The 13357-nt window shown below is 36.2% G+C and overlaps 1 protein-coding gene across 21 annotated transcripts in view; it reads right to left on the minus strand.

The window, feature by feature from the left end:
* Positions 1–13357, minus strand: part of EPB41 (erythrocyte membrane protein band 4.1) — a 199217-nt gene that overhangs the window by 79551 nt on the left and 106309 nt on the right. For all 21 annotated transcript variants that reach the window (XM_047723953.1, XM_047723948.1, XM_047723963.1 and 18 more), the window contains 2 exons: positions 8115–8157; positions 2186–2261 (listed from right to left, as the gene is read on the minus strand). In XM_047723953.1, coding sequence (XP_047579909.1) covers positions 2186–2261; positions 8115–8157 — 119 coding nt within the window. The remainder of the gene's footprint in view (positions 1–2185; positions 2262–8114; positions 8158–13357) is intronic.

The following is a 13357-nucleotide window of genomic DNA, read 5'->3' on the forward strand; positions in this document are numbered from 1 at the left end:
TAATTATGTATGGTGATGGTTGTGAACTAGACTTATTGTGGTGATCATTTCATAATATATGCAAATATTGAATCATTATGTTGTACACCTGAGATTATATAATGTCATTTATATTTCAAGAACAAAAAGGAAGAAAGAAAAGAGGTAAAGTTGGGAAAAGTCCAAAGGAGGTAAAGAAATTAATATTTTATTGAGTACATTAAGTACCATATACACATAAATTATCTCAAATACTTTTCACAAAAAAACTTGTGAAGCGGGTATATCATTACCAGATTACAGATAGAGGGCAGCTTCAAAGACTAAGCTTGCTCAATGTCATATGGTCATAAAGGCCATTTGGTTCCAAAACGGGACTCTTTCTATCACACTGCTGTGCCAAACATGTAGATACTGTCCTTCATATATACAGATGACATTACTGACACATTTTTACTAAGGTATGACCAGTTTCAGTTCTTTTGCCTTCAATATGGGCTAAGTGGCATATAGCCTTCCACACACTATCATCTTGTAAGACTGATTCCACGCATGTCCTAAATCATTGGGAATTCAAACTGGGGTTAAAACTGTTCTGTAGAACGAACTCAGCGCACCTACATTAAGTTAGACACTCATCTCTGTCAATTTCATGTTTACATCTATGATCCTGACCTCCTTAGCACTTTTTCTAGCTGAGTTGACCCATACAGACTCTTTTACCAAACAGAAAAGCTGGGAGATATGATAAAATTTAAAATTCCTATATTGATTAGAATTATACCCTTGTTTTGACCATAATAAGATGCTGAATAATGTAGGTATCAACAATCGCTTTTGTTATCTATGATCAGTCACTACAGGCATGTTTTTTTTTTTTAAAAAAGGAATGCCAATCAAATCACAAGGATCTTAAACTCCTCTCAAATGTAGGTAATTAGCAAAGAATTTTAGGGACCTGTTCTGTTTTATACATAACCTCAATGAAGAAAGACAAATAAGAAGCAACTCTAAAGACAAATATTACCTGAGAAAAAGAAACAACCAAAACAGTTTTTTTTTTCAGGCAGAGATGGTATCCCAACCTCAAGCATGTGCTAAAGATTAACCAAAGAAAAATTTTTTTTAAATTTCACCATACTTGACAATCAGACTTAGAGTTTACTTGGGCTATTCCCTTATTTGAGAGATCTGAAAACTGAGGTACAGAGACTGTATATATGTCTGAAGTCAGACAGTGGACAGCAAAATCAGAATCAGAAAGCAGTTTCTCAGCAACCAACAATTCCATTTAACAAACATTTGCTAAGCACCTAAGAATATACCTTATACCTAAGTATAAGGATCCATGCAAGGTGTTATAGATATAACTATGTACACCAGCATTCTTTATAATAGACTGCTTTTCAATTTTTTAAAAATTAATATTTATATAGAACCCAGTAAAACCCACTTTCCTAAAATCAGGAAGTTGTTTTCAAAGAGTACAAGATTTGTTTCATAAATTAAGTGGGCTTAAACCAGAAGAGACTCCTAATCTCAGGAAACAAACTGAGGGTTGCTGGAGGGGATGGGGGTAGGAGGGATGGGGTGTCTGGGTGATGGACATTGGGGAGAATATGTGCTATGTGAGTGTTGTGAATTGTGTAAGACTGAAGAATCACAGACCTGTACCCCTAAACAAATAATATATGTTAATAAAAAATTAAAATAAATTTTAAAAAAATTTTTAAATACTGAGGAAGATTCAGTTCGTGAGGATTATGTACCTAATCATACACTTTGAGAGATAAGAAGAAATCATAATACACACATATATACACACATGAAATAATAATAATTCAGACTTCAGACCTGTAACAGAAAACATGGTAGGGAAGGAGTATTAAAAAGAGAAAGTAGTAGAGGTATTTTATCACGTATATTTTTGTCTTGCCTTTTGGAGTGCGTGTGGTTTATAGGTGCCCTGTACACAGCTTGGCATAGCACCCATGATAAGAAAGGTTAATTTCCCTGCCGATTTCCTTCAGGCACGTCACAGATACATGAGGCTTTTAGGCTCACTTATTTGCAAACCTGCCTTGAAGTGACCAGATGCTTTCCATCCTAACAGCACTTCATTTTTCTTCAGTTCTAAATAGAAAAATTCCCAGAGCTTATGATAATGAGAATTACTTGTATAGTTAACTATTAATACATTATTTACCTTGTTATATCTTCTGTTAACTGTGCTGGGTCAGGTGGATAAAATTTTACATTAAATGTGAAATTCCAGGGGACACCTGTAAAAAAGTAAACACAGAAAGAATTGTATGCTTATGGCTAGGTTTCTGATGGTTAGAAGTACCTAAAACATTCAAAGTTTTCTTTTCCTGAGGTTTTTAAAAATATTTTCATGCTTTGTGGGGAAAAATCTGATTTTTATTAAAGAAAGAAAAAGTTATTTAGAACCATTTAAGAGAGTTTGAAAGTGATTTTTTTTCCTCTTTGAGCTCTGTATTAAGTAACTTATATAAAAAGCTTAATAATACCCAGAATTTGTGGGGAAAATAAACAATTACCATCGCTGATACAGGTGTAAGTTGGCACAATGCTAAGGAGAACAATTTGACAACATCTTTCAAAGCATAAAACATATATATTCTTTCCCAATTCTATTTCCATAAATGTGTCTATACATATGCTTAAATGTGGTCAGAACTGTATATGTGTAAGATATTGTTCGTAATAGCAAATGACTAGAGACAACCTAAATATATGTTTATTTAGCAAGAGAAGATATATTTTCAAGACAAAGTGTTAGGTGAAAAAAATATCAAGGTCAAGAACAGTTCATACAGAAAGGAACTATAAAGGGCACCTGGGTGGCTCAGTCGGTTAAATGTCTGACTCTTTGTTTCAGCTCAGGTCATGATCTCAGGGTCATGAGATGGAGCCCCTTATTGAGCTCCTTGCTCAGCATAGAGTCTGCTTGGGATTCTCTCCCTCTCCCTCCTCCTGTGACCCTCCCCTCACTTGTGCTCACTTTCTCTCAAATAATCTTTCAAAAATTAAAATGAAAATTTAAAAAAAGCAACCATAAATATTGGAGGGTAAGAAGTATATGTTAGGGTATGATTATATATGCATAGATAATCCCTATAAGGATACATACTAAATCAGTTATAGTAGTTGGGAGACTAGGAAAGGGAACTTTTAGAGAGGAAAATGGAGAAGATGGGGGAAATAGAATGGAGACCTATTTTCACTGTATATTCTTTTATACCATTTGAATTTTGTACATGTACTACTTATTAAATATAAATATATAACTTTTTAAAAGGATAATCTCTGTCTCCTCCCACTAAAATACAAATTACTAGGCATAAGAACTTTTCTGTTTTATTTGGTGTGTATCCCTAGTGTCCAAAACAGTGCTCCATAGGTCATAGATGCTCAAGAAATATTTGTTGAGTGAATGAATGAAATAAAGTAACTGATCTCACAGCATTGTTGTGAATGTCATCTGAGGCTGCTACAGCTCTGGGGCGGGGGGGGGGGGGGAGTTACTAATGTATTAAAATTATCCATTAATCCAGATTTACCAATGACCTTATGTTACCAGACCTAATCAAATGAAAACAAACAAACAAACAAAAAACCTGTATTCTGGTTCAATTTTTCTCTCCATTTAACCCCAAACAAGGAAATTTAACTGTATTAGAAATAACCATATCGGGGCACCTGCGTGGCTCAGTGGGTTAAAGCCTCTGCCTTCAGCTCAAGTCATGATTCCAGGGTCCTGGGATCAAGCCCTGAATGGGGCTCTCTGCTCAGCAGGGAGCCTGCTTCCCTTCCTCTCTCTCTGCCTACTTGTGATCTGTCAATAAAATAAATAAAATCTTTAAAAATAAAGAAATAACCATATCTAAACAGAAATGTTTCAATTATTAACTATTACTTTTGTTACAGCAATTGAAAGAAGAAGAAACCAAATTTTGAGTTCCTATTCTTTTCCATGTAAGAGATACAGGCTGGCATATTGCTAATGAAGACATTCAGGTTCACTGCAAGCTAGCTCAGGGTTGAATGCAATAGAGAGACTAAAAAAGTTAATCACTTGGAGTTTTTAAAATTATTAAAGTTAAGCTTTAGTCAGTGACTATTTCTAGAATAGAATACATATAATTACTAATACCTTATGGAGAATATTTAGTGGGGGAAAAAAAGGTGGCTGGAAAAGTTCTTTAAAAAAATCTTAACATTAAAATTTCTTCCTTTTAACTCAGCAACACGTCAGTGACATTCCCACCAAAGTGCATAACCTGAATATTCATGGGCCATGAAAAAAAATCAGACGCACTCAAAGTGACCACTTAAAAAATAACTATCTGGACTCTTCAAAACTATCAATGTTATAAAATACGTTAGTGGTGCCTGGGTGGTTCAGTCGTTAAGTGTCTGCCTTCAGCTCAGGTCATGATCCCAGAGTCCCGGGATCAAACCCCATGCTGGGCTTCCACTCAGTAGGAAGCCTGCTTCTCCCTCTCCCACTCCCCCTGCTTGTGTTCTCTCTCTTGCTGTGTCTCTCTCTGTCAAATAAATAAATAGAATTTTTAAATAAATAAATAAATAACTTTAAAGACTCAGGAACTGTTCCAGATCAAAAAAAGCTAAAGATATGTGCCAACTAAATGCAAAATATCACCATAGATTTTCTCTCGCTATACAGAAAATTATTTGGACAACTGATAAGGTCTGTAGGTTACAGTGTTGCTTCGATGTTAATTTCCTGCTTTTAATAACTGTGTTACAGCTATATAAGAAAATTCCTACTTTTTAGGATATTTTAGGGGTGGAGAGGGATAGAGAAGATAAAGGACTTCTTGCTTTTGCTCGGCACTATTCCAGAAAGAGGTAGAAGTGGATAGCCACACTGAGTAGGGGAGATCTCTCTTATTCACAGCCAAGGGAATTAAGCTGGGAGGAGAGAGAGAGAGAGATTAATAAACCTCCCAAGGAGATTCAAATGAATAAATGGGTCTGAGGGAAATTTCAGAAAAACAGCAAAAGCAATACTATCTATGGAATATAGATATGGGTATATAAGAAAAAAATAAATAAAAACATGGACTAAATCACCCCGAATTCATGAAAATATATTTCTTTGGCTAGGGAGAAAAAAGAGGACAGGACTAGGAGGAAAACAAAAAAGACAAAACTTACCAGTACTGTCCTATTTTAAGTTGAAAGTGTTAACACATGTTAATTCTGGGTGATGTGTACATGGGTTATTTGTTACATTCGCCTCCATACTTTTCTGTGTGTTTTTAATATGGAAAAAATCCTTCTAGTGAATATATATTTCAATTTTAGATGTTCACTTTTTTGTTCTACTTCTAAGAATTTACCTATAGGAACAAATATGTGTATGCACTTATATGTTATATGAGTGAACCTGAACTTATATAATTGTTCACTGTAACCTTGTTTGTAATAGCAAACTATTGAGAATAACCCAAAATGTCCATCAAAAGGACTGCTTATATATATATTGTGCTACAACTATGTAATCAAGAAAATTTTTAAACAAAATAAATTTACATGTGTTGATATGAAGAATACTCCACACTGGGTGGCTCAGTGGGTTAAAGCCTCTGCTTTCGGCTCAGGTCATGATCCCAGGGTCCTGGAATCGAGCCCCGCATTGGGCTCTCTGCTCAGCAGGGAGCCTGCTTCCTCCTCTCTCTCTCTGCCTGCCTCTCTGCCTACTTGTGATCTCTGTCTGTCAAATAAATAAATAAAATATTTTAAAAAAAAAGAATACTCCAAATTATGTTAAATAAAAAATATTTGTTGCATATTTATATTAAATACATATACCTATTTAATCTATTTATGTAAAATATACATAGTAAAATACAATATGCATGTAAAACATATGTATTAAATACATATTTATATTATAATATGTGTCTGTCTATGTACACTCAGAACATCTCTGGAAAGAACCCAAGGCATTAAAGGATGGGGTAGAAGGGTGATTTACCTTACATTAGATTCATCAGTATCTTTTAATTTTATTCCACATATTTATATCACCTACTTAAACAAATTTTTAACTATATATAGCATACACAATGCATATATAATATAATGCAATATATAATATATAACAATGTATAACAGTCCCCCCCTTATCCATGGTTTCACTTTCCCATGGTCAACCACAATCTGGAAGCAGATGATCCTCTTCACCTAAGACTAAGCCACAATGCCTGCACCATTCACCTCCCTTCATCTCATCACACAGGCATTTTATCACATCACATTATCTTAAGAAGGGTGAGTACAGTCCAATAAGATATTCTGAGAGAGAGACCACATTTTATTACAGTATATTATTATAACTGTTCTATTTTAAGTTGTTGTTGTTAATCTCTTACTGTGCCTAATTTATAAATTAAGCTTTAACAAGATACACACGTATAAGAAAAAACACAGTATATATAGGATTTGGTACTATCTACAATTTCAGGCATCCACTGGGGGACCTGGAACATATCTCCTAAGGCGGGGGGCAAGAATCCTATGCAGCGTAATTCTATTTTTGAAAGGCAAAATTTATATATGCCTAGAAAAAATCTTGTAGCTTATACCAACTTAACAGTGATTGTATCTAGAGGATAGACTTTAGGGGCCTTTTACTTTCTCCATGATATATTTCCATAATGTTTAAATTTTTCACAATGGGTTTATATGATGTGTGTGAAGAAAAATAGTTTTTTAAAAAAACAAAATTCTTCTCTTTGGCTTAAATGAAATGTTTACATTTTGATTCCTTAATTCAGTTTGTGCTACAGACGAGGTTTTCCTTTCCCATGTTACAGAAAGGGTTTTTATTATTTTGTAAATTTTTTTAAAATGACAAACACTGGTTCTTTTTCTTAGCAAGATTTTTTTCCATAGCCAGAGAGATAATCTACTAGATATTCTTCTCTACTCATCATAAATTCTGCTTTAAACTTTTCTCCCTAACTAGTCTTCTTGTATAATCATTTGTTCCTAAGTAATATTGAATATTAAAAGAATTTTCATTGACAGGGATTTGGAGTTATGTTTTTCTTGTCATGCTTCAAATATTCCAAAAATGTATTGCTCTTACTTACATTTTACTTTATTTTTTGTTTTTTTAAATTTTTTTAATTATTTGTTTGTTTTTTGCTCTGACTTGCATTTTAAAACAACATTTTATAGTATGGAAAGCTGCCAGTCCAAAGGAGTATTTTTGCCTTTCTATCTCAAAGAATATAAATTATAAATAGGGTCTAAAAGAAAACATTTCACTACAGCAAGCTTGTTAAGAAACAAATGAAAAATAAAATATGTTTTCAGGTGATAGAGCTAAACCTTACTAACCATGATAAATAACCTTTAGTGCAGTTCCTGAAAATTTCCTTAAAAATAAACCAAACCAAAAAGACATTTAGTTTTAAACAAGAGAAAAAGAATCTCTACCCCTTAGCTAGCCCTTTGGGCCTAGAGCTACAAAATGCTAATCTGCACTTTATTCGACCTAGAAATATTTATCTCAGGAGAGCAGTCTGAGCAGGGGTACAACAGTAATATATACCAGAGGGCTTGGCGTTAGGAGAAAAGTCACAATGTCAGAGGGCCATTGGCAAGGAATTCTCATTTTTCTACTAACAGAAGAACTAGTTGGAAGAAGATTGTTGAAAATGGACAAAAAGAACTACAGAGAAGAAAACATGAAGAAGGTTAGAATGCAACTGTCCAGAACAATTTAAAAGGACCAAGGCCAGGCAGCAAACTCCTTTGAGAACTGACTCCCATATCCTTTTTCTCTTCTCATCTTTGTTCTTCTCAAACTTGTTTTTCTCAACCATTCCGATATTCCCCAATTTTGCCTAGTTGTAAAGAAAAAAATATCAAGATCTGCCCTACATCTCAATCGTGTCCACCTCTGCTGTATCTTCTGTCATGGAATCTCCTCCTTCCAAGGGAAGGTTTTATCTCAATTTCAGAGCCACCTGCCATAGCCAGGATTCTAAAGTGACTCATAGCCAGAAAAAGGTGAAAATCGTCTGACCTACTAAAAGAAAGAAAGAACTATAAAAAGGGCTATATTCACTTACCACGAACCTGCTTTTTTATTTCTTTGGCAGAATCCAGCCATGTCTGTAAAAAGAAGAAAAGGCATTCACACATAGCTCCAAAAAACACAAACCACAGAGCATCACAACAGGATTTCTGGCCATTTTCGAATAGATTCTCTAGGTCAAATCAACATTTCTGATATTCTCTGCACTAATTTCACACAGCATAGTAAATGTGAGCAGAGAAACAGGGGGCCAGACGGTTAGGATTGAATCCTACCTCCACTACTTCCTAGCTGAGTCATTTTACACATCTCTGTATCTGTTTTCGCATCTACTAGAGGAAATTAAAATGAGACACTAGTAGTAGTGCCTATCTCATAGGCTTATTGTGAAGATGAAATGAGTTAATATATGTGAATTTTTTAGTAGACAAGAAATGCTAAATAAGCATTTGCTATTTTTATCATTCTATAAAGAGTAGTAGAGATATAACCAGGATTAATAAACATCACCCAGATCTTATTCTTCCCTCCAACTCTGCCCTCCAATTTCATTTAAGTTTTCTATGTCAACACAGCATCTGGTACATGTTTTATACTCAGTTAATATTTACTGGATGAGTGATTATGTTGTTTTCCCTGACTACTCTTGCCCACGCTAATCTCTCCTTTTACTGTTTACCAACCCCACTTAGAGTCTACATGCCATTAGCACAAGGCTCTTCAATTCATGGTGGACCATGAAAAATAATGGCACTTGGAAAGAGCCTCACCATTAACATCTTTTGCAGGCTCCTTGGGAAATGTTTAAAGACAGTAATTCCTAAATTAAATTGTTTAAAATATTTTTATTGATATAAGAGACATAAAGAAACATACCTTAAACATAATTGTATAGATCAATAACTAATCAAAGTGAACACATGAGTTTAACATCATCAGCATCCAGCAACCCCTCTCCTGCTTCCTCCCAATCCCTTTCCATTCCATCTTCCTAAAGGTTTAAAACTGAATTTTAATGGTATTTAGAAAAGGAGAGTAAAGTACCCCTCCTCATCCTCTATCAACAAAGACAAAAAACACAAAGTTACAATTCTATCTGCCCTGCCCAAGAAATGAACTTGAATTCCACAATCTTATATTTGATTATATACTACTTTAACTGTTTTATTGAGGTAGTCATCATAAGAGACAATAAGCATGACAGGGAGGATTAATTCCTTTTTCTGTCCCCTTCCCCCACAATTAACACAGAAGATTAAGACATGTGTTAAAAATATACCACTTAATATAAAATTGTTCCTTAGAATAAAAACTAAGCACACATTTGTTTAAGCCCGGTCAGAAAGGCAGTAACCCTCATTTCTCATTATGATTAAAGAACTTTAAGTTGTTGTAGGTCCAAAGGCAAAGGAAGACTTCAAAAGTACCAATTAATAAGTTTTGTGGAAACTCTGAGAATCATCATTTATACCACGCCACCCAGAAGTCTTAACAAAGACTACTTCTTACCACTTTGGAATGAAACATCTCTCACCATAATGAGGCAACTCTATATTTTCCACTATTTTTTAGAGAAATCCCCCAAGGTAACCTGAAGCTGCCAAGTTTCTTACAGGGATTTTTTGGCCTTTCTATGACTCTGGAGCTAGAATTCCCACCAATTTGACATAAAGAGAGCAAGCCCAAATTTGTATCAGTTACATGTGACTCCACAGTTAAGTGACCTTACCAAACAAATTACTATGGCCTCAGTATCTAGACCTCCAAATCCAAATAAAAACCAATGTGTACAAGAATAGGTACTTTTTAAAAAGATTTTTTATTTATTTATTGTCGGAGAGAGAGCACAAGCAGGCAGAGTTGCAGGCAGAGGCAGAGAGAGAAAGCAGGCTCCCTGCTGGACAAGGAGCCCGATGCGGGATTCGATTCCAGGACCCTGGGATCATAACCTGAGCCAAAGGCAGCAGCTTAACCGACTGAGCCACCCAGTCGTCCCAAGAATAGGTACTTTTATGCTCAATTTAAATGATTCACTTCACAGCATTTTATTTAGCCAACAGACATTTGAGGAGCGACCCCATGTGCTAGACAATGTAGTTTCAAAAGAGGACTCAAAAATAGTACTTGTTCTCAAGGAGATGTCAGTCTAATGGAAGAGGTGGATAGTGAACAATTGATTCGTTCGTTCTAGGTATGAAAATGAGGATGATAGTGAGGTGTGAGAGCGCTATGAGGAGGGTGTTCTAGGAGCACAGAGGATGTACACCAAAATGGACTGGGGATAAGAGACAGGAAATATTTCTCAAGAGAATATTTGGGAGACCTAAACCCCATCTTCATGGACAAACAAGTTAGCCAAGCGAAACAGAAGAGGGAGTAAATAAAAAGGCACAGGGTGTAAGAGAACATGATACTCAGTTGCTACATGTAGGTGAGCATATCTGGAACACAGAGGTGAGGAGGGGAGATACAAAACGAAGAGAATGGTAAGGGTCAGATCATGGGGGACACAGTATTTCACAGTAAGAAACTTGGACTTTATCAAGTTCCAGACAAGGGGAAGCCACTGAAGGATTTTTTTTTAATAAATTTGATTTTATTATTATTATTACTTTTTTTATGTGACAGACAGAGAGATCACAAGTAGACAGAGAGGCAGGCAGAGAGGTAGGCAGAGAGAGAGAGGGGAAAGCAGGCTCCCGGCTGAGCAGCGAGCCTGATGTGGGGCTCGATCCCAGGACCCTGAGATCATGACCTGAGCCGAAGGCAGAGGCTTTAACCCACTGAGCCACCCAGGCGCCCCGCCACTGAAGGATTTAAAACAAAGGAGTGACATGAATTAGAGGAAGCTAGACTGTAGAAAGAAAGACGAAATGAGGGGTTGCGTTGAGAATGATAATTGTGGTACAGAAGAGAATAATGGTTATGGGTACAGGCTTGGAAGGCATACAGTCTTGAGTTCTAATCCTGTCTCAACTTCTCTACCATTTACTAGCTGTGTAACCTTATATAAGATCATCTAAGTCTCAATTTTCTCATATATAAAATTGGGATAAAATTACCCTCCTCAGGGAGCCTGGGTGGCTCAGTTACCCGTCCAACTCTTGGTTTCAGCTCAGGTCATGACCTTGGGGTCCTGGAATCGAGCCCCACGCTGAGCTCCCTGCTCAGTGTGGAGTCGGCTTGAGAACTCTCTATCTCTGTTCCTCCCTCCACTCGTGCTCTCTCTCTCTCTCTCTCTCTCTCTCTAAAATAAATAAATAAATCCTTTTTAAAAATATACTCTCCTCACAGAGTTTTTATGGATTAAATTACTTGATGTATATAAAAAGCACATAACCAGCACTCAATAAATTGTGCTGATACTGATCATCTAAACGACCTGATAGGATGAAGTCTATGGTACAGAATAGAAAGATGTGCACTAAAAGACATATACCAGAATGTTCTTAGCAGCAGTATTCTTAAGAGCCCAAACTATATACAAGCCTAACAGCCATCAATAGTAGAATACATAAAGTGTGGTATAGTCAAACAATGAACTTTTACACAGACATGAGAAGGAATGATCTATTGCTACTCACAACATGGATGAATCTCAAAAACACAATACTGAACAAAAGAAGCCAGACCTAAAAGAATATATGCATGGTTTCATTTTTACAACACAGTTTAAAAAGCTAACTTTTAAAAGTTAGTTAAAAGTTAGGCAAAGCTAACTTGTGGTGATAGATGTCAGGAAGACATTTGTTACTTTTAATGCATAGGGTGGGAGTAGTGACTGTTAGGGGATGGAGGAAGGGGCTGGGAAGGGGCACAAAAGGGGATTCTGGAGTCCTGGTAATATTTATTTTCTTAACCTTCTGGGTATTTACACAGATGTGTTCACTTTGTAAAAATTCTTTGAAATACGCACGTATGATTTACACACTTTCCTGTATTATGTTATGCTAATAAGCAGTGAAGAACTAGAGATAGTTATATGTAAACTAATTTCTCAAGAGAAATTAGTTTTGAAGGAGAGGTGAAAGAGAGGGTTATACCTAAGGGAAAGAGATAAGAATTAACTTATAAAATAACAAAATATTGAGAGGACAAAAGTTATAGAACTCTTATCTTATTAGGGATCTTTTTTTAAAAGATTTTATTTATTTATTTGAGAGAGAGAGCATGAGAGAGAGAGAGAGCATGAGAGAGAGAGAAAGCACACATGAGCAGGGAGGCCAAGGAGGGACTCAATCCCAGGACCCTGGGATCATGACCTGGGTGGAAGGCAGGCACTTAACAGACTGAACCGCCCAGATGTCCTCTTATTAGGGATCTTAAGACGTCCCCAAAATATCAATTCTGGATAATTTTCTATTTGAATACTTTCAGTTGCAAGGATTCCTTTTATTTTTTTTTTAAAGGATTCCTTTTTTTTCTTTAAGTAGGCAGAGAGGTAGGCAGAGGGAGAGGGGGAAGCAGGCTCCCTGCTGAGCAGAGAACCTGATGTGGGGCTCAATCCCAGGATTCTGAGATCATGACCTGAGCCGAAAGCAGAGGCTTAACCCACTGAGCCACCCAGGCACTCCTAAGGTTTCCCTTTTAAGGGTCTGTTTTGCTGATCATTTCTTGTGAGTTAAATAAATTAACATTTATTTACTTACTTATTAAATTAACATCTTAAACAGAATTTATGTTTGTGCTTTAAAAAGTATCACATTCCTTCTTGAGCTTAAAAAAAAGTTTCTAGGGCTGCCTGGGTGACTCAGTCGTTAAGCCTCTGCCTTCAGCTCAGGTCATGCTCCCAGGGTCCTGGGATCGAACCTCACATCAGGCTCTCTGCTCTGCAGGAGGCCTGCTTCTCCCTCTCCCATTACCCCTGCTTGTGTTCCCTCTCTCACTGTGTCTCTTTCTGCAAAAAAAACAAAAAAACAAAAAAACAAAAAAACTTAAAAAAAAAGTTTCTGAATAATAGAGCTGAATAACAGTATTAGCCGGATATAGATCTCCATTCATCCAACTGAAGAATTACAGGTCTCGCATTTACTCTCCTACTTTAAAACACCTTCTCACATGTTGTCTCTTTCATTTGGAAAACTCTATCCCAGTTTCTCCATCTGGAATATTCCCGACTATCTCTTATAATTCAGATCTTACATTACCTTCACAGAAAAACCTTTCTTTGTGGGTGCCCATCTTACTGCTGCCCCCTCGTCAGCCTGGGAGCTCCCTGAGCAAAGAAACTACATGTTTTACAGCTCTGCCTGGCACAAGGCACATGCTGTCTACTCA

This window comes from Lutra lutra, chromosome 4, assembly GCF_902655055.1.
Source record: "Lutra lutra chromosome 4, mLutLut1.2, whole genome shotgun sequence".
Taxonomy (NCBI): Eukaryota; Metazoa; Chordata; class Mammalia; order Carnivora; family Mustelidae; genus Lutra; species Lutra lutra.